This window comes from Ochotona princeps, chromosome 21 (genome assembly GCF_030435755.1).
Source record: "Ochotona princeps isolate mOchPri1 chromosome 21, mOchPri1.hap1, whole genome shotgun sequence".
Lineage (NCBI taxonomy): Eukaryota > Metazoa > Chordata > Mammalia > Lagomorpha > Ochotonidae > Ochotona > Ochotona princeps.
The window spans coordinates 32,122,913-32,146,654 of record NC_080852.1 but is presented as its reverse complement, the minus strand read 5'-3'; the positions used below and the strand labels follow the sequence as shown (position 1 = coordinate 32,146,654).

Here is a 23,742-nt window from a genome sequence, read left to right as displayed (position 1 = left end):
TTAAAAATAGTCTCTTTATTGGTACCTGTAAGTTCAGGTACAAGGTATTCCCACAAGCACACAGGCTGGCAAGGCCTCCTGGGCAAGAGGGCAGGCCCAGAGACTTGGTTTCTTGGCACAGACACACAGAAAAATGAATAAATTACAGTTTTGACACTCGGGGACAATATAGAAATAACGATGCAAAATTCATCTGAAAAGGGGCATGAGAGTCTAAGGAGCCAACTACCCATCACCTGGCCACAGGGCACAGGCAGGTGGGCTGGGACGGAGTGGGGTGCCCAGAAAGCCCTGAGATAGGTCCAGGGCATGCTTTGTGCCCAGGGCAAGCCCCTTGCTCTCTCTGGGCCTCCCACTTTCCACTCCTCCATCATGGGAATAAAGGCCATGGCCTTTGGGGAGCAAGGGAGCTGGGCAGATGGCAGGAAGCAGAGAGCGCTGGGTGGGGCAGAAGGGAGTTTTGGTCACAGCTGGTGAGCCTATCTCCTGCTTGGCTTCCGTGCAGGAGCCAGGAGGGTGACACATGATCACGGGGGCTCCAATTCACACCTGGTCTGCAGCAAGGGCCAGGCTCCGGACTCCAAGGCAAAGAGACTTGTCGGGGCTGGTATCCGCCTTGTCCCTGGCACTGCCCACTGCCACCACAGTCTAATAAATTATGGAAATAAATTAGAGTCTTCACAGTCCAGAGGATACAGCCACCCTGAGGGCCTAGGGCTTAGGGTGGCAGAAGCAGCCACTGGAAGCGGCTGGACGCAGCCAGATCTTGGGGGCTCAGGAACATCACGCAGAGACCACCAAGGGGTCTGCCTGCCAAGCTCCAAAGAACCACCATCTTCTCTTCTTCCCACTGCACACATGCGTGGTGGAAGGGCACTGGGTGGGTTGTGGGGGAGCCCCTTCCCCCATCCCCTCTTCTGTACAAAAGAATGAAGAAAAAAATAAATAAATTCAGAGTGTGACATGAAAACCAGGGGTGCCCAGTCAACACCTCAGGGCTGAGCCAGCCAACCAGAGCCTTTTACCTCTAGGCCTTGTTTTGGGGTGGGGAAGGTCCCCCACATTGGAGAATAGCAGCAAGGGTGCTCTTGGGGCCGGGCACCCCCACAGTCCTCACACGGGCACAGGCTCCATCAGAGATGCCGGGGAAGCATCCTCAAAAGGACTGTCTACCAGCGGGGCCAGGGCTTCAGCACCAGGCTCCGACAAGCCCATGAGAGACTCAAGGAAACATGTGCTGATGTCCCCAGGCGGAGAGAGGCTGGGCAGAGGGAAGTGGGGGGCCTCGAGGTGGTCCAGGCTGTCAGAGACCTTCTGCAAGGTATAGTGAGGTCCCAGGCTGTAATCAGGCAGGGCCTGCAGCAGCTCAAACGAGTCGCAGGAAGACAAGCTGAGGTCCACTGAGCTGCTCTGGGCAGCATCCACGCCGGGCGGCACTGCTGTGCCAGGCAGACCGCCCTCACTCAAGCCCTGCAGGTCACCATTCAGCAAGCAGCTGGCATCCAAATTGGCGTTTTCATCCAGGATGCCCGATGGGAAGCTACAGCCTGAATAGATCTGGGTCCAGCTGGCCAGGCTACCAGGGTCACCCGTACTGAAGATGTCAGACGGGTGGAAGCAGCTGAGGTTGTCCAGGTGTCCCACGCCCCCTTCCTCCTCCTCCTCCTCCCCTCCGAGGTCAGAGTCACTGAAACTCAGGATGCGGGCCAGGCTGTCATCATCCACACTGGTCTGGAAGTCAGAGCCAGGCAGGCCTGGGTGGGTGGGCCGACCGGGGGCCTCACTGGTGCCGGATGCTGTGGAGGAATCGGTCATGTCGCTGCTGCAACTGTTATCTCCCAGCTCACTGCTTATGGGGGGCTTGGCCAGTGGGAAGGAGGGCACAAGCGCTTGGTCAGTGGGGTTGGCTGGGCTGCCTTGGGCAGGTGCCTCCACCTCACCAAGGCTCTCAGCCCCTTGCTCCAGCTGCAGGTGGGTGAGTGTGTGGATGAAGTGGGTTTGAACTCGTGCCTGGTTAAACTCCACCCGGCCATTGGGGTTCTCACAACCCTCCCTGCAGCAGCCACAGGGGAACCCTGTGTGGTCCATCTGTGGAGAGACAACAGAGACGTAAGTAGGTGAGGCCTCAAAGACATGCCCAGCCCCAGGCCGCCCCCCCATCATGTTTCAGTCCCATGCCCGCACCTGGCACTTGATGCCCGCTAGGCTGCAGCTGCACGTCTCGGGGTCACAGACCCTGTCACAGTGACAGCCACAGTCCTCTCTGGACCGGCGCAGTGCCTGCAGCTCTCTCTTCTCTTCACGGTCGATCCTGCGCACACCAGCAGCACGTAGCAGGGCCCGCCGTTGCCGGGCCGGGTAAGGCTGCAGGCAGCTCACTTCTTCCAGCCGGCCGCTCGCCACGGCCACTGCCAAGTCCTCCTCCACAGAGGCATCATCGATGCTGTCCACCGTCAGTGGTGGACCTGCCTCCGACGCCTCAGATACACCAGCCACCGACAGCTGTGTGCACAGCAGAGGGGAATGTGAGGGGAACGGGCGCTCAACACAAAAGGTTTCCTCTGGACTGCCCGTGTGCTGGGTACGGCGGCCATAGCAGAAAGCCAGCCAGCCAACCACCCAGGCACATGTACATAAAGCTGTTCTATTCACTTCCACAGCAAGCCCCCTATCCCAGCTAGACATTCCCCTCCCGCCGCCTGCCTCCATGTCACATCAACTCTCCACCCTCCTCTCTAGTAAGGCCAGGCTGATTCAGGCTCAACACTCCCCACCCCTCTCATTTACTGGCAGCCCTCACAGGCCTCCCCTGCAGATAACCGAGGCAACCAATCACTGGGCTTGTGGCCTGTTTCCCATACACACCAAGAGCCAATGAGTAGCCACTCCTACTCACTCCCTCCCCTCGAGGCTAGGACTTCAGGAGCTACTGGGGGTGTGGGCCACGTGGAGGGACGCCCCTACCTTCCACCGCAGCACCTCCAGTTTCTCCTCCTTCAAGCGCTGCCGCAGCTTCTCATGCCGTGCCCGAGCCTGCTCCTGGGTGAACTCTGCCAAGGAGAAGCGGCGGCAGGCACTGTGACGAGACGTCATGCCCAGGGTACAGCCGCCACGGCCTGGCACACTGGTGAAGCCCTGGCACCGAGGGAAGTAAAAGACGGTAATGCCATCAAAAGCCACGCGACCTGAGCGTTTCCGGGGAGCCCTCTTCAGGATGGACAGAGCTAGAAAGCAGGAAGGAAAGGACAAGTTAACCTCCAGAACCATACCATGCTGTCTCCCAGCTCCCCCCATTCCACTTCAAGAGAGCAGGGGCTGAATTCAGTGGCCAGCCCAGGACAGAGCTGCTCAAACATAACACTGCACCCATGTCAACACTGGCTTATTGTGACTCACTAATTCAACTGTAAGTACTTATATGATTAAACATATGCCCGTGTTGAGCCATCTATTGGTTTCTTGTCCAACTTTTAGTTATTGATTTGTAGGAGCTCTTTATATATGACATCAGAGAAAATAATCACTCCCCAAAAGGTCAGAGATGTGCTGATCCAAAGCTGGGAGCTGGAGCTTCTTCTGGGTCTCCCACACGGGTGAAGGGTCCCAAGGACTTAAACCATCTTCCACTGCTTTCCTAGGTCACAAGCAGGGAGCTGGATGGGAAGTGGAACAGCCAGGGTAGAGGATTAAGCTGGCTACACACCAACATGCCACCCCTGGACTATTAGGATTCTGAAAACCACAGTGGTTTTTTAAGGAATGAGGAGGTCTTCAAAAAAAGTGATAGAAAATGTATTTCATGAAAAACGTGATGCATGGATTTTAAAATTTTCTTGCAGTAAAATATACTTATCTTCCAATTCTGTTGAAATTCCCTTATATAATGTAGTTATATACTGATTGGACCTAAAAAACCCAGATTATCTGTGATATTAAAACTTAATGGGGGGGGCTGGCAGCGTGGCCTAGTGGCTAAGGTCCTCACTTTGATCCCATATGGCCGCTGGTTCTAATCCCGGCAGTTCCACTTCCTCTCTATCTCTCCTCTTCTCAGTATATCTGACTTTGCAATAAAAATAAAAAAATGAATCTTAAAAAAAAAAAACCTTAATGGGGGAGCCCAGCACATACTAGTGCCTAAAGTACTCGCCTCGAATGCGCTGGGATCCCATATGGGCACTTCTAATCTTGGCTGTTCCACTTCCCATCCTGCTCCCTGCTTGTGGCCTGGGAAAGCAGTAGAGGATGGCCCAAAGCCTTGGGACCCTGCACCGACATGGGAGGTCCAGAGGAAGCTCCTGGCTTCAGACTGGCTTAGCTCTAGCCATTGCAGCTACTTGCAGAGTAAACCACTGGATACAAGAACTTTCTGTATCTCCTTCTCTCTGTATATCTGCCTTTCAAATAAAAATAAATAAACCTTGCGGGAAAGGAGAGGAGGGATGTGTGGTTCCTAGGGGAGACAGACAGGACTCACGCGTGAAACTCCGAGGGCTGCAGCAGTTGCGGGCGGGTGGGGGTGTCTGGTCCCAGGGACCCTCCTCATCTGAGTACCATGCTGGGGGGTCTGAGGAGCTCGGGGAGCAGGAACCAGAGTGGCAGCCAGAGGAGGAGCAGGTGGAGGAGCAGAAGGAGGAGGAGTCGTCATCCAGCTGGTCAAACTTCCTCTTCAGCAGCCCAGACATGGTGGGGCAGGGTGTGCTTTGGGGCCTCGGACCAGGCAGCCTGGCACAAGACAGATAGAGCGTGAGGTGGCCTGGGGGCAGGAGGTAGGATCACAACCACACTCATCATCCTCCCCTCCTCCAGACCCGGTGAGCTCCAGAGGGTTCCTCAGTCTAAGACTCAGCACCTCCTCTCTTCAAACTCAGGTGCAAACTGCAACCGGCTGCTCCCATGCTCCCACCCCCAATGCCCAAAGCCCACCCAGGAAACCACCAGGCACCCTCCCCACTACCATACACACACGCATGCACCCACACCAGCGGGCGCAGGAGGCAGACAGACCGACAGATGGACTGACAGATCTCGGCCAGGCCTCACTCATTCCCCGACAGGAATCCTGGGGGCTGACTCACTGGCTGGGTGATTCACACAGCTCGCATCTGTGCCTTTGTGTGGGGGGGCTGTCTGCGTCTTGCAACCCCCCTCCTCCTCACCGGCCAGGGGCTCTCCCTCCTCCACCTCCTGCACACGCACACATGGCACACACAGCCAGCTTCCGGCCCCTGCTATGAGGCCTGGCTGACCATGCACTGTGCAACCAGCCTGCTTTCGACACAGGCCCTCATGCTCTGCCTGGGCTGCGACTTCTCTGACTTTTCCCCCTAGAAAGCCCCACCAACTGGCAAGAGAGAAGTCCTGTGCCTCCTGGCCTGGCTATGTGACCTAAGCAGCTCATCTTGTCCACGCACCGTTCTGGCCTTCTACTCCACCATCTGATCCTGTCTGTGTGCATTAACATCCTATGGGAATTTTTTGCTCCTTTTTAGACCAAAAACAACAACAACAACAACAACAACAACAAAAACTTTAATGTGGTGCTGATGGCTTCCTCACCCTAGCTGACGCCCCTTCCCCTGCCCTCTCTGTAGCTTCGTGCCAAACCCCCAGGGCTGAGCACAGCTACTTTTGTTGCCAGGTCCTGCTGCACTTGAGGTTGCACCCCCGCCCGTCCTGCCCCCTGCCTGAGGTCACTAGCAGGACTGGCAGTGCTGCGGAGCCCCTCCCCCACGGCCATCACAGGAAATGAGAGCAAAGGGGAAAAACCTACCACTGGGCTGGCTGGCTCAGGTATCTGTTCCAAACCCCCTCCCCCTCTCCCAGGCCTCCCATGAAGTCCCTAAGTCCTGGAGGGTGTGCTGGCTACCTGCAGAAAATGCAGACTCAGGGCAGACAGGACAACCAACCTCCCTCCCTCCCCAGCTCCTCTCCCTTCCACCCCAGGGGCCCTGGGAAGAGCATGCACAGGTGCTTCCGGGGGCTTCTAGCAGTTGTTTCTCAGGCATGGCAGCATGCACCCCCATCTCCAGGGTCAAACCACAAACACAAACAAGCCATCTCCCGACTGGCCTGCAGCACTCCCAGAAGGGGGACACACAACCTGGAGCCAGGCACATGCATGTGCACTCACTACAGACACAGTGGCATCTGCGTGTATGTGCACACACACACGTGGACAAACAACCTCCACACATCCTGTCCCCAAATTCAGGAAGCTGTCCGCAGCACATGCACGCGATGCCTCCCTAAAGCCACACCTGAGTCTGACACTCCTTGGGACCAACCACCCTCTCACCATCTCCCCTGGGCTGTCCCTTAGAAACATCAAATTCCGAAGCAGGCCCCAAATCGAACCCCTTGTCTCTGTTCCCCACCCCCCACGCCATCTGTTCCTCTTCCTGTATTCCCTATCTTAGTAACAGCACTGCCACCCACCCAGTTACTCAAGCCAGAAACCTGCAGTCACACAGTCACAGCACCCGCCTTCCCCCTCTGCCTCCATCTACATCCCAGCACCCAGCTCCAGAAAGTTCACCTGAATTCATTTAATCCATAGCAGGCAGGCCAGGCCAGGCCCAACCCTCAGGAGGACCTTGAAGGCACCTGCCATGAGGTAGAAGACTTGGGCTACATCAGAACCTCTAGTTCTGCTATTTTTTGCCTGGGCAGCCCTGGACAGGTTCAGTTATCTCTTGTCTTTGTCTCACAACCTCACAGGGTCAGGAAGTTTCCAGGAATCAATAACATGTAGATTCTCTGAACAGAGAGAGGTTCCTGCAGGGAGGGGTAGGATGGACGGTTCCAGGGAACTGGTCACCACTTCTGTCCACACTCATCTAACTGTATACAGAAACGACACACACGTCATACATGCCACCCATTTTAAACGTACCCTACCTTTATCGAATTTGTTCCCACTGCCACCAGCCACAACGAGATGGTGGCAAACCTCTTATCTGCCCACACTGCCCACTGCTCCCCCCTTGCTTCAACCACTGTGAAAGTCCCCTAGGAAGGTTCACCCCTAGGATCAGGTCCAGAATTCCCAGCAGCTGTAGATCTGGCCACTGCTTCCCCTCCAGCCACCACACTGGGTCTGTCCCCACCCCCTGCACACCCGGGTGAACTTGCAGTTCCGCTAATGTCCCCACTCACTCACCTCCCTCCTGCACTTGCCCAAGGTGGATCAACCCAGCCTCAACCACTTTCAGGAGCTATCTCTGCAGAGGCCTCCTGCTACAAACTCAGTGGCATTTGTGGCCTACAGACTGAAACTCAACTAACTCAGTGGGATGGTGCTTGGAGGCGGGGCACTGGGAGGTAAGCAGATCATGAAGGGCTAAGATTAGGGCCCTTTCAAGAGACACAAGACAGCATCCATGTGCAGACCAGGAAGAGGTTCTTCCTTGGCCTGGCATCTTGATGTAACAGCTCCTCAGCCTCTGACACTGTGAGTCTCCTTCGCACACCCCTCAAGGATGGTTTTGCCATGGTAGATCTGATGTGCCGAGATGACCCCTATGGACCCCGCACTGCCCCTTTTCTTCTGGCCACCCTGCAACAGCCTTGCTGCTGGTCTCTTATACCAGGACACAACTGTTACCTGCCTGTGCCTAAAACAGGACCTGACACCTGATGACATCAGAGGGAGGCAGGGCATGCCCCACCTGTCATCTTTACTGGACCCCCTCTTGCTCCTGGCCCAGAGGATGAGGGGATCACACACCTGGACCCCAGCCTATGCCAGAAGGCTCTGAGCAAGGAGCAGCTCTGAGAGGAGCAGGGGGACCAAATCTCAGGCTGGGGCAGACATCTCTGGAAGCTCCCTGTTCCCCAAGAGTAAACTGATGGGGGGAGGTGAGGGCCTCAGGGCTGCCCATCTAAGAACTGAAGGAGAAGGGGGTTGTGACAGCCTTGGCAGCAGGGAGGGGAGGGGAGGAGGGCACAGGTGACCAGACTGTGCATGGCCAGCTCTAGCAGGGGAAGCCCTGCAGACCACTCCAAGGAGTGGTAGGAGCTAAGAAGGTACCCCAGAAACCCCCAGGTTCCTCCATCCCAAAATGCAGAAGTGAAGAGAGAGACAGAGGCAGCAGATGAGACAAAAAGACCCAAAGACTGAGCCGGGAGACAAGGAGTCAGGAAAAGGAATGAAGGATAGAGAGTCCAAGGAGAGTGTCAGACAGTGAGTCAGAGGGCGGGGGAGGGGCCCTTCCCGCCTACCCAGGAATCAGGATCCCGAGCAGAGGCACTGTGCCCTCCTGGGGTCCTGGAGCCAGAAATGCCACGCCCCCCTGGCCTCTGGAGCCAGGCTCTGAATCACAGCACCAGCCTGCTTTCAGGGTCTCAGCAGGCCCTGGGGAGTGGGCAGCCCTTCTGCCACCCACCGAGCACTGGCACTGCCAGTCCTGGGGCTGGGGGAAGGTACCTGCCTACCCACTCTAGTAGCCACAGCCCTCTCCGCACTAAGCAAATTGATGGAAGGCCACCACGCCCGGCATCAAATGGGGGCAAGGATAGCGTTTCAGACTTCTGTAAAGTCATCCTGAGCCCTTGTGCCCAGCTCAGCAGTGCCACCAAGGCCCCCAGCTCCCAGTCCAAGATGGTACCCCGAGAGGACACATTTAAGCTGCCTCTGTTCCCCTCAAGGAATCCCAAGAATGCATCCTTTAACCTCTAAGCTCCCAGTCCTGGCCAGTGCCTTACCCTCCCCCAGCCCTTACACCTGGGGGTGGGAGGAAGGATGTCACACAGTCCCAAGTCCTCAGGAACTACTTTCTGGGAAAAAGAAAGGACACCTCTGCCTGCCCTCCCCCCCCACACACACACACACAACTGCCCAGAGACAGCAGACAGGAAGCCTGGACACACCCCTCCCCCACCCATCACTTGGGGAGGAGACAGTTCCTCAGCCTTGGCCTCCAGGGCCTGGCACTGGGTAGGTGCCAACTATTTGCTGGCAACAGGAGGCATTGGCTCCTCGCGTTAGGGAAACTGCACCTGACAGCATGTGCATGAGCGGCCCCAGTCTAAGGAAGACTCCACCACCTCATTCATTCATTCAGTCTTTACTGAGCTTCTACAACAAGCCAAGCACTTTGAGGGGCGCAGGCACAACGGGGAGCAAGACCTAAACAAATCCTGCCTCTTGAGGAGCGTGGTTGGGTGGCCTGGCTGGGGGTGTGGGGGTGGTGAAAGCAGAGAGTTCCCCGCAGGGAGGGGCGCTGAGCTGGGGTCACAGGGCAGCCTTTAGCCCAAGGGCACGCGAGGGCTTCAGCAGGGCGTGACACATCAGATTTGCATTTTTAAAAGATGGCTCAGCAGTGGGGACGGGAGGGGGTGTGACCAGCCAGCCGGACCGCACTACTGGGGCCAGGTGACAAGACAGGAAGAGGCGCCAAGGAGAAAGGAGGGGGGATGGATTGGGAAGCCCTAGGATATGGAGACGGAAGCGGCAGGGTTCGTCCGAGATTTGGGGGAGGTGATGAGTAACGCACTGGAGGCCCCGGAGAATTCGGAATGGGGGGATGGGGGTGAGCGGAGACCCGGGGTGGGCAGCGGGAAGCCACAAGGGACCCTTCCATGGGTCAGGGAGCGGGATGACCAAGTGTGTGATGGTCGCTACGGTGTGGACATCTCGGCGTGCGGTGGGGTCCCCTCCCCCGCCGCAAGGCAAGGAGGCAGGTCATGCACGAGAACCCGGGCAGAAGTGCGTGGGAGACGGCCTACGTGTGCCCGCGGGTGGCCGGTGTGGCTGCGCCCCGTGACTCAGAGCGGTGGCCTGCGCGTGTGACGGCGACTGACAAACAGGTGAGCGCACGACACAATCGCCGCCCGCCAGGGGTCCGTGACTCACCCAGCCGCGCTCAGGGATCCTCCTCCCAGCTCCGACCCCGCCTGCCGCGGGGTGCCCCGCACACTCCGCGGGGCCCGGCACCCTCCCCACCACCCCCTCCACACACACATACACACACCCGGGGGAAGTGTGTGTGTATGTGTGGGGGGAACCTAGGGAAGACGACGACAAATGTGTCACCTGCTCGGGCCACGCGAGGAACTTCTGAAAAGTTCTCAAGCAACTGGGTCAGAAGGAAATCCAGCCCGCAGGCGCGAGCACCCGGTCACCCCTCCAACTCTCCCTCAGCTCGGGCCCTGGGATTCAGCGGCGGGGACACAATCGAGACCTGGTGCGGCGGGGGAAGGGAGTGGGAAACCCGCGATACCCTGTCCCACTGCTCCCCCCAGCCTAGCCGCGACTCCGGGCCGTGGCGTGTGGGTCTGACGCCGGGTGGGCAAGCCCCGACTCCGGCGCCCGCCCAGAGTTGGGGTGCCAGCGACTGGCAGCGGCCAAGTGTCCCCCAGTCCCTGGGCCCCGGACGCCACCACCATTGCCCCCCGCGCGCGCGCACACACACACACTTCCCCGAAGTCCTGTCCGGCCGAACTCAGGGGCCCTCAATGCTCACCTGAGACCCAGGCGCTCTCCGAGGACACCGACTGCTCCCGCGTCCTGAGGCCGGGACGCTCCTCACCCGCCTCCCCGGCCTCCCAGCGCCCCTGACTCGGTGCGCGATCGGCCGGCAGCCGTCGGTCAAGCCGTCCGCGGCTCTGCGCGTCCGGCAGCGGCGGCGGCGGCGGGAGACTGGCTACGCCGGGGCCCCGCCCGCAGCTCCGCCCTCCTCGTCAGTGGAAAACTCCGGGGCTCGCAGCGCTGACGCACGCCGGGCCTCCCGCCAGGCCGCCCGCAGCCCCGCCCCGGAGGCGCCGCCTCCTCCTCCTCCTCCTCCTCCTCCAGTCCCTCTCCCAGTCTCCTCCTCCTCCCTCCCCCGCCGGGAGCCCTGGCGCTGCAGCCTCTGGGCCTCCCTGCGGACTCTGACCGGGCGACGGCGCCTCCGCCGCGCTCCCCGCCCACCTCCCTCCCCAGCTTCGCCAAGGCGCCCCGGATTCGCGCTGGTGGCGTTAGGCGCTGGCAACCCTTGACCTCGCCGCGGCGTCCCGTTTACAGACTGGCAGACTGAGGCCGCGGGGACCCAGCAGAAAACCGGAGGGCCGCTGAGCGAGACCTCCAGCCCGTCAGAAGCAGTTTCTTATCTAATCCCGTCAGGATGTAGCCTTCACCCCCACCCCCCACCCCAGGCCCATGGCTGAAGAAGGACCTGGGGGTGGGAGGACAGGGTGAAGGGGACACCAGGGGACTTGACCCTCCCCTCCTCCCTTCCTCCCACGGGCTGGAGACCCTGCCTCTGCAGAGGACCTTGAGTCAGGGGACACTTAGGAACAGCTTCCCCACTCCAATCCCACCACCCCTTAAAAAATTGATTTCTTCCGGCCCAGACCGCCACCTTCTCTATTTCTTCCCAACCCTGGGCCAGCCCTCCACGCGGAGGTGGACCAGTGTGCTGACAAGTGAACCCTTCTCAGTCCCATACCTTCACCGCTGCAGCCGGCCTGTTCCCGGGTGGCCCTGAGCTTCACTGAATCCCAACTGCCTGGAAGAGCTCAGCTTGCAATGCCTCCTCCGGGCAGCCTTCGTGGGAGCCCGCCCCGCTCCCGCCCCTCCCGGTGCTGCTCCCCGCTGCCTTCTGGGCTCAGGTGCTGTCCTAGATGAATTCTGTCAACGGGCTGGCCCAGCCCTGGAGATTCCATTCTATCCTGCGCTGCCCCTATGCAGGGGAAGGGATTTTGCGACCTTTTGGATGGCTTGAGGACAGGGTGGGGGTGTGGACGGTGGTGGATGCCCTTCCCAAACAGAAACATTTAGGCGGAGAAGGCCTTACCCTCCCTAAGAGGGAGAATGCAAGAAAGTGTGGCCCGGGTTTGCTGATGCCTTTTGTGTGTGCCTGGGGCGTGGAGGGGGTGGGTGCTGCAGGAGGAGGTGTCTGGGCAGCTGCAGCCAGGCTCCTGGTGCCCTGTGAAGGCCTCCAGGACCGCATGCCCACCTTCACGATTCCACCATTGCAAGCCCCATTCTCCCTCCTTTCCCTTCCCCTCCGTTTCAGTGTCCTCAAAGTGTGCCCCTTTTTGTTTCTTCATGCGCCTCAAAAAGAAGGAAAAAAAAGTATTTATTGGAAAGACAGAAACCGTTCCCATCCACTGGTTCCCTTTGCCAACCACCCAACTGCAGCCAAGAGTGCGGCAGGCCAGGAGCTAGCAGCCAGGAACTCAATCCAGGTCTCCATGTGGGTGGCAGGAGCCCAGTTAACTCTGAGCCATCACAGTTGTCTCAGGAGGCTCCACTTCAGCTGGGAGCTGGCGTCCAACTGAACCCCGGCACTCCCAACACGCAACAGCCATGTCGTCACCACTGAGGTAAGTGCCTGGCCCCGTCATCTGCTTTTAACATTAGTCCTGCAGCTTGGTACAAGAGGTGTGCTCTGCTCCAGCTGCACCTCCTGACTCTCACCCCACAGCCTTGAAAACTACACACTTGGTTCCTATGAACCAATGGGCAGTTGGTAGAGTGTGTCTGGGGTTCAACCTCCAACGATGCTGGTCTCCACACCCACTCAGTGGTGTGGCTTCCTTGTGTTACCAAAGGGCAGTGGATGGCCAAGGGGGCCTGTGCACATGATGGCTGCTAATAAATCAGATGTGCTTAGTAAATGGATAGGAGCTCAAGGATAGAGCTCTGCAAAATAAAGGGGTTGTGTTAGAACACCCCAAGGGCCTGAATGTTTGCTGACTTGGGCCGAGCCTAGAGTTCATAACGGTCCCTTGGGGACACTGCCTGGGTTTGTATTCTGCAGGACTGTGCCAGGCAAGACAGAAACCTGGGTAAGGAGCTCATGAGGGCATCAGTGGGTGCTTAGCATGAGTGAATCCAGTGGTTCATAGAGTCCGGGCAGCAGGAAAGAAGAGAGAATAGGAAGATATTGTGGAATACAACAGCTCTGACAAATCGTGTTTTCTCTGGAAAGAAAAGTATCGCCCTGTCCTGGGTTGGGCTCACCAGATGTCCCCCAGATGTTGCTGGTGAAGGGAAACATGTCCCTGTGGGATCCCAACTGCAGCCCCTTCCTGGTTTGGGGGAGGTGAGGGATCTGTGCCAGGCCGGTAGGGTGGGGCCCGGAACAGCATCTCTCTGTGTTCATGTCTCCACGGAAGCACAAGTCCTCAGGGAGCTCCCCAAGAGTTGGGGAGGCGCTACCAGTTTCGCAAACATCCAGTGTCCACAGACCACCCATTGTAGGCACACGAACATTCAGTGTTTACTGATAGAGTGACAGAATGAATGACATGCTCACATCAGTAAGGCTAAAATTAAAGGGGCTAAGAATACTTAATGAGGCAAGAATGAGAAATAATCCATCCGCCAAATATGGTTGGTGTGACCGGGAATTGATATAATTGGCAAAATGATTTGTGAGTACCCAATAAGGCTTAACATAAATTTGACTTCATATTTCCATGTTTAATAAGCATATTTAATTCTACTTAAAATATGTGCCCAAGAGAAACAAGGTGATCATTGCCAAAAGAAATTTGCAAGCATGTTATAGCAGTTTTATGTATAATAGCCAAAAACTAATAGACGAGTAGAAACAAATTGTAATTTGTTTCTAATCGAATCCATCATTTGATTTCTAATGGATTACACTGGTATACAGAATTGAAAAGAACAAACTTGCTTAATAGGACAATGTGGATGAGTCTTTTAGCCATTGTACTGAACAGAAGAAATTAACAACTCTGTTGCATTTATTAGATTTATTTGTATAGAGAGAAGGAAAGACAGAAAGACTACTATCCACTGTTCGCTCCCCAGATAGTCACAACGGTTGGAGCTGAGCTGATCCAAAGAGTCAGGAACTTCCTCCGGGTCTCCCATGTGGGTGCAGAGTCCCAAGGCACTGGCCCATTCTCTAATGCTTTCCCAGGTTACAATCAGAGAGCTGGATGGGAAGTGGAGCAGTTGGGACATAAACCAGTGCCCACATGGCATGTGCTGGTGCTTGTAAGTGGAGGATTAGCTAATTGAGCATCCATGGGGCTCTACTACATTTATTTATATGAAGTTTAAAATCAGGCTGATGAAACCTGGTGATGGTGGGTACTGCCTTTGGAAGAACTGACTGGAAAAGGACACAAGAGAACCTTCTGGGGATGTGGGAGATGTTTTCCACACTTTCATCTTTGCAGTGGGTGGACAGGTATATACATATGTAAAGGCCCAAGTTCTTAATCTTGGCTTACTTTATTAAAGTGTCACCTTGGACGTAAGAGAGAGGGAAACAGTCAATGTTGTTGCTGTGAAAGGAGCCAGTGCGATCCGCCACCCGTGGCTTCTGATCCAGCTAGGTGCTGATATCCCTGGAAAAGCAGCTGAAGATGGCCCCAAGTGCTTGGGACCCTGCACCCACATGGGAAACTCGGAAGAAGCACCTGACTCTTGGCTTTGGAGTGGCCCAGATCTAAACATTGCAGCCTTTTGGAGAGTGATGTAAGATCTCTCTCACTGTAACTCTTTTATTTTAAGAAAAAAAAAATTTAATGAAAGCTTTTTGTTGGAAAGTCAGAGTTACAGAGACAAGGAAAGACAGAAGGGAAGATCTTCTGTCCTCTGGTTCGCTCCCCAGTGGCTGCAACGGCCAGAGCTGAGCTGATCTGAAGCCAGGAGCTTCTTCCAGGTCTCCCAAGTGGGTGCAGGGTCCCAAGGCTGTCTTTGACTGCTTTTCTAGGCCAAAACAGGGATTTAGAAGAGAAGTGGAGCAGCTGGGCTATGAACCGGCACCCATGTAAGATCCTGGCATATGTGAGGCAAGGACTTAATCCACTGCGCTGGGTCCAGAAAATAAATCTGAAAAATAAAGTGAGAGTTTTTAACAGAGCTGAATCTCAGCCCCTCCCCCACTTCCTGAGATCAACAGGTCGATTTGAAAATTCCAGCCTTGCCATTACATGGTGACCCTGATGACCTGCCCTGTCCTGAGACTACAGGCCCTATCCTAAAACACTTCTTCAGCATAAAGCCAGGTGTTCTCCTTATAAGGAACCAAAGCTGTTCCCAACACGGAGGCAATGTGAGGGGTTTTTGGAACTCTGCTGGGGGCGAGGTCAGAGACTGACTTTTTCTTTTTTTTTTTTTTTAAGATTTATTTATTTTTATCACAAAGTCAGATATACAAAGAGAAGGAGAGACAGAGAGGAAAATCTTCCGTCCAATGATTCACTCCCCAAATGACTGCAAAACAGTGCTGTGCCGATCCGAAGCCAGAAACCAGGAACTTCTTTCAGGTCTCCCACACGGGTGCAGGATGCCAAGGCTTTGGGCTGTCTCCCACTGCTTTCCCAGGCCACAAGCAGGGAGCTGGATGGGAAGTGAAACAGCTGGGGCATGAACCATTGCCCATGTGGGATCCTGGAGCTTACAGGTGGAAGATTAGCCAATTGAGCCATCACATCAGCTCCAAAGGGCTCTTATTATTATCACCATTATTCTATTATTATTATTGCAAGATTTATTTATTTGAAAGGCAGAATGATAGAGGGAGGGGAAAGAAAAAAGAAATTTCCGTGTACCGGTTCACTTCCTAAATGCTCAGAATGACGGGAGTCTGGAACTTCACCCTGGTCTCCTGTGTGATGGCAGGGGCCCAAGGACCTGGGCCGTCCTGCAGTACCTTCCCAGATACGCTATTAGTAGGAAGCTGCATTGGGAGCATCGTCAGGACTTGAACCAGGAATTCCATATGCAATGTGAGAGTGCTAAGGGGAGGCTTAACCAGCTGCACCACAACACTGGCCCGAGGAGAACTGACTGAGGTGAGGCTAAGAACAGAGATGAAGGTCCAGTTTCCTTAGGAGGTATAAACATTCATCTTGGGACAGTCACACCTTACTTCCATACTCATCTCCCTAGTCTCTGTTAGGTACCTGTCCTTCCAACCACCCTAGTCTTCCCATGGACTAAAGCAATCGTACAAGTTGTGCCCTCTGGACCGTCTGCAGCAGCATCACTTGATAATTTGTTAGAAATACAGATTCCTGAGCCCGGTGTGGTAGTCTAGTGACTAAAATCCTCATCTTGCATGTTCCAAGGACCCATATGGGTGCCAGTTCATATCCTGGTGGCCCCGCTTCCCATCCAGCTCCCTGCTTGTGGCATGAAAAAGCAGTCCAGAACAGCCCACAGCCTTGGGACCCTGCACCTGCATGGGAGACCTGGAAGAAGCTCCTGGCTCCTGGCTTTGGATCAGCTCAGCTCCAGCCATTGCGGCTACTTCGGGAGTGAATTATTGGACAGAAGATCTTCCTCTCTCTCTTCTCTCTATATATCTGATTTTCCAATAAAAACAAGTAAATCTTTAAAAAAAACGCAGATTCCTGGGTCCCTGTTTGATGCACAGAATCAGAATTCTAAGAGTGGGACTGGCAGTCAGTGCCTAATAAGGCATCCGATTCTGATGCATTCTAATGTTGAGACCTATTCAGTGAAAGCGCTGGAAAGCAAAGAACAGGAAGGAAGGTCCTATTTATTTTTCAAGATTTAATTACTTACTTAGGCAAAGTTACAGAGAAGGATAGACAAGGAGACAGATCTTCTGTCTGCTGGTTTACTCCCCAAATGACCACAGCCATTGGAGCTGGGCCAGTCCAAAGCTAGGAGCCAGGAGCTTCTTTCAGGTCTCCCACATGGATGCAGGGGCCATCTTCTGCTGCTCTCCCAGGCACAGTGGCAAGGCACTGGATGGGAAGGTGGAGCAGCTGGGGAGTCAAACCCGTGTCCATATGGGATGCTGGCATTGCAGGCTGTGGCTATACCTGCTAAACCACAGTACTGCCCCCTAATTGGAAGATATTTAAGAATAGATGTGCATTAACAATCCCAGAAGTTACATTCTGGGTCAAAGGATTTTGGACAGATATTGCCAAACTGCCTGCCCCAAATTGCACCAGTTTTACTCTCAGCCAATAGTGTCTGAGGGCAACTATTTCCCAACACCCTCCCTACCACTGGGAGTTATCAAGCTTATTGATCTCTGCCAATCTGATAGGAGAAATTTTAAAAATCTTACTGTTTTAACTGGCTTTTATCTTATTATGAGTGAAGTTAAGACTTTCATGAGCTATTTATATTTTTCTGCAAGCTGCTGGTTTATAGTCTTTTGAGTAGTTTTAAATCTTTGAAGGTGAAACAGATGAGCTCTAGCATTCTATAAGCTCCTGGGTTGTTATGTTTTATCTGATTGTATTTTAAAGTGAAGAAGAACTACTGAGTTTTGTGTACTGAGCCAGGATCCAGGAACTTCTTCCAGGTCTCCCAAGCGGATGCAGGGTCCCAAGGCATTGGGCCATCCTCTCCTGCTTTCCCAGGCCACAAGCAGGGAGCTGGATGGGAAGTGAAGCTACTGGGATTAGAACCGGCGCCCATATGGGATCCTGGTGTGTTCAAGGCGAGGACTTTAGCCGCTAGGCCACGCCGCCGGGCCCTGCTCTTGATTTCGATTAGGATGAATTTCTGGTTTACTCTTAACCATCATGGTTTTTTGTTTTGTTTGTTTTGTTTTATGCTGGGATGTATGAAACATGCTAGGAAACTATTAGTCTGCTGTTATTCTGATTTTGCTTATGGGACATGTTCAAATTTACTGTTGCCATTAATTAAGAAGATGTTAAATGAAAGTACTTCAAGAAAAGTTTATGGAAAAAGAAATTAAAATTTTACTTATAGATGGAAGATTTCTCTTTCTGCCTATGTGACCTGCCGGGTGTCACTTAGACTGTCAGGCCTGGAGTTCACACAGCCCCCAGCCAAGCAAGTAAGGTAGAAATCACAAAAGCAGAAAACACTTAGGAATGCGCTGGGATTCTATAGGACACCAGTTCTAATCCCTGCTTCCCAATCTAATTCCTGCTTCCCATTCAACCCCCTACTTGTGGCCTGGGAAAGCAGTTGAGGACGGTCCAAAGCCTTGGGATCTTATACTTGTGTTGGAGACCCAGAAGAAGCTCCTGGCTCCTGGATTTGTATCAACTCAGCTCAGACTGTTGCAGCCATTTGGGGAGTGAACCAACAGAAGGAAGATCTTCCTCTCTGTCTCTCCTCCTCTCTGTATATCTGACTTTGAAAAAAAAAAAAAGTATCTCCTGGGCCTGCGTGGTGATCCAGTGGCTAAATCATTGCCTTGCCATATGGGTGCCAGTTCCTGTCCCAGATGTTCCATTTCCCATCCACCTTCCTGTTTGTGGCCTGGGAAAGCAGTCGAGGACAGTCCAAAGGTCCTACCTGTGTGGGAGACCCAGAAGCTCCTGGTTCCTGGCTTCAGATTGGCTCAGCTTCAGCTGTTGTGACCACTTGGGGAATGAATCAATGGGTGGAGGTTTTTTTCTGTTTCTCCTCTCTGTAAATCTGCCTTCTCAATAAAAACAAAAACTTTTTTTTTTTTTTTTTAATATATCTTCTTGTTGCAAGCGGGGCCTTTGGCTCAGAGGCCATGTGCGTGAGTTGGGCCTCAGTGGAGTGTGGTGGGTCCTCTGAATCCGCACATAGCCGCTGCAGCCTCCTTCTGCCCTCACCATGTTCCTCACCCTGTCTGAGTATGACAGAGACATGAATACTTTTTCTCCTGAAGGAAGATTATTTCAAGTGGAATATGCCATTGAGGACATCCAAGTATAGTACTTGGCTCTGCAGCTATTGGCATCCAGACATCAGAAGGTGTTTTCCTAGCTGTGGAAAAGAGAATTACCTCCCCACTCGTGGAGCCCAGCAGCACTGAGAAAATCGTGGAGATCAATGCTAACATAGGTTGTGCCATGAGTAGTCTAATTGCTGATGCTGAGACTTTAATTGATAAAGCAAGAATGGAGATGCAGAACCATTGGTTTACCTACAGTGAGACCATGACAGTGGAGAGCGGGACCCAGGCTGTGTCAAATTTGGCTCTGCAGTTTGGACAAGATGCAGATCCAGGTGCCATGTCTTGTCCCTTTGGGGTAGCACTGCTGTTTGGAGAAGTTGATGAAAAAGGACCCCAACTATTTCACATGGACCCATGTGGAACCTTCCGTACAGTGTGAGGCTCGAGCAATCGGCTCTGCCTCAGAGCTCCTTGCAGGAATTTTTTTTTTTTAAAGATTTATTCATTTTATTACAGCCAGATATATACAGAGGAGAGACAGAGAGGAAGATCTTCCGTCCGATGATTCACTCCCCAAGTGAGCCGCAACGGGCCGATGCGCGCCGATCCGAAGCCGGGAACCTGGAACCTCTTCCGGGTCTCCCATGCGGGTGCAGTGTCCCAATGCATTGGGCCATCCTCAACTGCTTTCCCAGGCCACAAGCAGGGAGCTGGATGGGAAGTGGAGCTGCGGGATTAGAACCGGCGCCCATATGGGATCCCGGGGCTTTCAAGGCGAGGACTTTAGCCGCTAGGCCACGCCGCCGGGGCAGGAATTTTATCACAAGTCAAAGACAATGAAAGAAGCCATCAAGTCTTCAGTCATCATCCTCAATCAAGTCATGGAGGAGAAGCTAAATACAACCAACATAGAGCTTGCCACGGTGCAGCCTGGCCAGAAGTGCCACATGTTTACAAACAAAGAATTAGAAGTTATCAAGGACATTTAAGGAAGTGTGGACCTCACAACTTTCTGGGACAATTTTAGTTTTCTTGATTGCCCTTAAATTTAATTTCCAACTTCTACTCCTTGGAAAAACTCGTTTTTGTGCATTTTTAAATTATGTCTGTACATGAAGACAATTCTGAAATAAATAAAATTTTAAAATAAAAAAGTATCTTCTGTATAGAACAGGACATATTTCATAATCCAATATGAGATTTTTTTTGTTTTAAGGGTGGGTTTATCACAGTTCCATTGGTTGACATAGCTGACATATTGGCCTAAATTTTGTCATTTTATCTTCTGCTGTTTATTCTAATGCTTCCTCTGCTCTTTGCTTTTTCTATTTGTATTTTTTGTTTTGTTTGATATGCAGATGTGTGTGCACATGTGTTTGTGCTTTTGCTTGATGATATGAAGGCTTATAGTCTGTTTTTAATTTTTCTAGTGGTTGCTTTTAATTTAAAAGAAGAAGAGACGAACACTTTCAAGTCTAAGGAAAGCATTATATTCTCAAAGGCCATGCTTTGTACCACAGTTCTGTCTTCAAAAATCTTCAAATCTTTTCTTCCACATGAAAAATGGTGATAGTCTCACCCTGAAGGCACATCTTTGGGTAATCAAGAGAATGAACGTGCCACTGAGACGTTTGAACTAACCACCTACATCAAAGGGCCATTAGTGCCACAAAGGGATGCTGTATCTGCCCTCTTGTCTCAAAACCCCTTAACAGCCAGCGGACTTTGTTCAACAGGGTCTTTTACTTGCTGTCCATCTCCACGCAGTACTCTGAAAAGACAGAGTCAGAGAGGCCATGAATTGAAAGCATTGACTCTTCTTGCTGCCGGTTTCTATATATATTGAGATCAGGAGCCAGTATGTTGCCTGAGAGCTGGTCTTTGTGAATACGCTGGTGTGTGGCTGACATTCAGAGGCAAACATTTTATTCTGTTTGTTTGTTTAAACCACAAATTGATTAGTCAGCATTCTAAAACATAATGGCACAGTCAAAAATGGAATAATATTTAGGAAGGTTTATGTATAAATGGGTAAATTTACCCATGTGTGGATGTAGGTATAATAATGTGGGCAAGCAACAGCAGAGGGTGAAGAAAAAGAAAGGGGGTGGGAGACATCATTAGAAAGGAGAGAACTAAGAGTTGGCTGCCTCCGGAGCATCCAGCCAGCCTTTGGTGACTCACAGGCCGGGAACCAGGGAACTAAAAGCCCTGATCTCATTCTCTTCCTTCTCCATTTCCTGCTGGGGATCCCCATGGCCGAAGCCAACTGGAAGCCAGAACAGCTTATTCATCTAGTGATGCAAAGATTCACTGGTAAACACAACACAAAAAGTCATCAAGCACATTTCCCTCATTTTTTTTTTTAAATCTGTGAAATGCTGACTGCATACTCGGTGCGTACATCAGTAGTGTAGCCCCTGGGAAGGCTTCCGGGCGTGAGCCTCTGGCTCAGGGTGAAGTGGCCACTTGGGAGGCCTGCATCCCACATTGCAGTGACTAGTTTGATTCCCTTGTATCCTCTGCCTGAGATCCAGTTTTTGATAATAAATATCCTGGGAGGCAATAGGTGATCTCCCTTTCCCCCCGTGCATGGTTTCCCAACAGGCACATGGGATACCTGGATGAAGTTCCAGGCTCTTGAATTTGGCCTAACCAAGCCCTGGAAGTTCTGGGCATTTGGGGGAACTGAATCAGTAGATTCTGTCTTTCTCTCGCCTTCAAATAAAATAAAAGAGAAGGAAAGAAAAGAAAAAGAAACGTTTTAGTAATAGAAAACCCAAGCTACAGTTTTTTCTATGTAGAGGGGTTTACTTCTGTGCTGTAGCCAGAATTCTGGTAGCAGGCAGCCACTACCATTGACTGCAGCGACTCAAGAATGTCATTGCAGGTGTCTGCAGATTTACGACAGCCTTTATCTTGTGCTGACTGCTTTATATTGTAAGAAAGCTGTCTAGAACCAGGAGTCATGACTATGGTCAAGTTAAAAGAAGGGGAAAAGAAGTACCAGCAGGTATCTTTTTTTTTTTTTTAAGATTTATTTATTTTTATTACAAAATCAGATATACAGAGAGGAGAGACAGAGAGGAAGATCCTCCATCCGATGATTCACTCCCCAAGTGAGCCGCAACAGCCAGTGCTGCGCCGATTCGAAGCCGGGAACCTGGAACCTCCTCCAGGTCTCCCACACGGGTGCAGTGTCCCAATACATTGGGCCGTCCTCAACTGCTTTCCCAGGCCACAAGCAGGGAGCTGGATGGGAAGTGGAGCTACCGGGATTAGAACCGGCGCCCATATGGGATCCCGGGGCATTCAAGGCAAGGACTTTAGCTGCTAGGCCACGCCGCCGGCCCCCCTTCCTTTTTTTTTTTTTGCTAAGAAAACTAAGGTCTTCATTAAATCCTTGGCAGACTAACCATCAGATCTCATTGGCCAGAACTGAGTTTCACAGTCTACTAAATAGCAAGGGAGACTGGGAAACGGGAAAAGAGCATGATGGACTTGGACCCTTACCACTAAAGTGCCTGAGACTGGAGAACTTTGCATCTGTTATCAAGAATGAAGCGGCTGGGGCCGGCGGCGTGGCCTAGCGGCTAAAGTCCTCGCCTTGAACGCACAGGGATCCCATATGGGCTTTGGTTCTAATCCCGGCAGCTCCACTTCCCATCCAGCTCCCTGCTTGTGGCCTGGGAAAGCAGTCGAGGATGGCCCAGGCTTTGGGACCCTGTACCCGCTTGGGAGACCCGGAAGAGGTTCCAGGTGCCTGGCTTTGGATCCGCGCGCATCGGCCCGTTGCGGCTCACTTGGGGAGTGAATCATCGGACGCAAGATCTTCCTCTCTGTCTCTCCTCTTCTCTGTATGTCTGGCTTTCCAATAATAGTAAAAAAATCCTAAAAAAAAAAAAAAAAAAAAAAAAAAGAATGAAGCGGTGGCAAACATTTTGGGTTGACAAGGAACAGGGCTTGCCACAGTGGTTTGAATCAACAATAAAGCCAATTGTCTACTAGCACTCACTTGGGCAGCAATTTCTTATTCACAATGTGTGCCATTGATTTGATGTGACATCCAAAAGTGTCGCTTGATCAAGTAATTTTGCCAAGAGCTTGCTTCCCCCCCCCTCTGATTATAATATTCCTTAGTAGATTGTGACTCAATATATGAGCCATAGTATGAATTGTGTTGGTTTTATTTCTGACTTGGACAACTTCAATAATACTGTTATGGTTTTGATTTTTTTCCTATATTTTTAAAGCAAATACATCAATATTCACATTGAACTTTCTCACTTTGCTCATATTCTGGAGAAACCTAGATGGGATGGTTTCTCGAAAGGGCCTAATGGGAGGAGGATGGAAAAGACTTGATGGGTTTTATACCTTTGTCAAGTATGGGCTTCCTGTTTTGACAAGGTGTACTACTGGAAGATGCCTCAAGGACCAGAGGAAATGCAATTACAGCTAACAAAACCCCTCTTACAGATGCTCATTTCCATACCAGTCTTTTGGGTTCACTTTTCCTGCTTGAGTAAAAATTCTCTCATTCTACATATTCAATTGCCCTAGTACCTACAATTTATATTGTTACTATTAGTGGTGTTACTTTTATGCTTGAATAAATCTTTTCTGAACTGCTTAATGGTTTGGAGCCCTACTGCCATGTGATAATAACAATAAAACAGAAATAAATATACATAGCAGGAAGTTGTGTGAAAGCATTTTAGCAGGCTGAAGAACAGTCAATAGCATTCTCCTTACTAAACATGAGCATAGCTGAACTGGCCAACTCAGTGCAAGTGACACAGGTGCACATCACAAAGCCGTGACAATTATTATAAAGGCGATGGATGCTGAAGGAAATTGCCATTGATCTAACATTTCTGAAATATTGTTTGCCTGCATCCATGTCCCGTTCGTAGTCCCCTGACACTCACAAGTCCCTCACATACAGATGGCCTTCACTGCAAACAAAGGCCACTCTTAGCCTGGGGATCTCTGGCCACACCATCATGCTCAGCTGACAAGGCAGGCTGGGAGTGCCTGGAATGCAGCCGTGACCTGTCATGGGCTAGGGTGGGACACTCTGAGCACGGGTCCCAGTGACACTGAGCCGCAGCTATCAATGTGTTCTATGTTTGTTTCCTTCTCTGCCCAAGCCCCAATC

At 52.3% G+C, this 23,742-nt stretch overlaps 1 protein-coding gene, 1 long non-coding RNA gene and 1 pseudogene across 3 annotated transcripts; 2 read left to right on the top strand and 1 right to left on the bottom strand.

Annotated features, from left to right (window-relative positions):
- Positions 1–10,659, bottom strand: CSRNP1 (cysteine and serine rich nuclear protein 1). Of its 2 annotated transcripts, none has more exons than XM_058678613.1 (5): positions 10,467–10,659; positions 4,478–4,725; positions 2,965–3,224; positions 2,185–2,502; positions 1–2,088 (listed from the first exon to the last, which is right to left on the bottom strand). In XM_058678613.1, exons 2-5 carry the CDS (start codon positions 4,683–4,685, stop codon positions 1,114–1,116), a joined length of 1,761 nt encoding a protein of 586 aa, XP_058534596.1. In that variant the 5' UTR covers positions 4,686–4,725; positions 10,467–10,659; the 3' UTR covers positions 1–1,113. The 2 variants fall into 2 exon arrangements, with proteins under 2 accessions (XP_058534596.1, XP_004581431.2); XM_004581374.3 differs by having other exon boundaries at positions 10,474–10,601.
- Positions 10,660–10,971: 312 nt separating this feature from the next.
- On the top strand, positions 10,972–23,046 carry LOC131482834 (uncharacterized). The gene is made up of 3 exons (XR_009247338.1): positions 10,972–11,107; positions 11,422–12,309; positions 22,887–23,046. It is a non-coding gene; the product is annotated as an uncharacterized LOC131482834 (long non-coding RNA).
- Positions 18,518–19,590, top strand: LOC101526465 (proteasome subunit alpha type-5-like; annotated as a pseudogene).
- Positions 23,047–23,742: the final 696 nt, after the last annotated feature.

Bases quoted from the DNA above. Each gene is read 5' to 3' on its own strand.
- CSRNP1 (XM_058678613.1), bottom strand. From the start codon at position 4,685: ATGTCTGGGCTGCTGAAGAGGAAGTTTGACCAGCTGGATGACGACTCC. The intron at 3,225-4,477 runs GTGAGTCCTGTC...CCTGCTTTCTAG, and splicing joins CAGCCCTCGGAGTTTCACGC to CTCTGTCCATCCTGAAGAGG. The intron at 2,503-2,964 runs GTAGGGGCGTCC...CTGTGCACACAG, and splicing joins TGGAGGTGCTGCGGTGGAAG to CTGTCGGTGGCTGGTGTATC.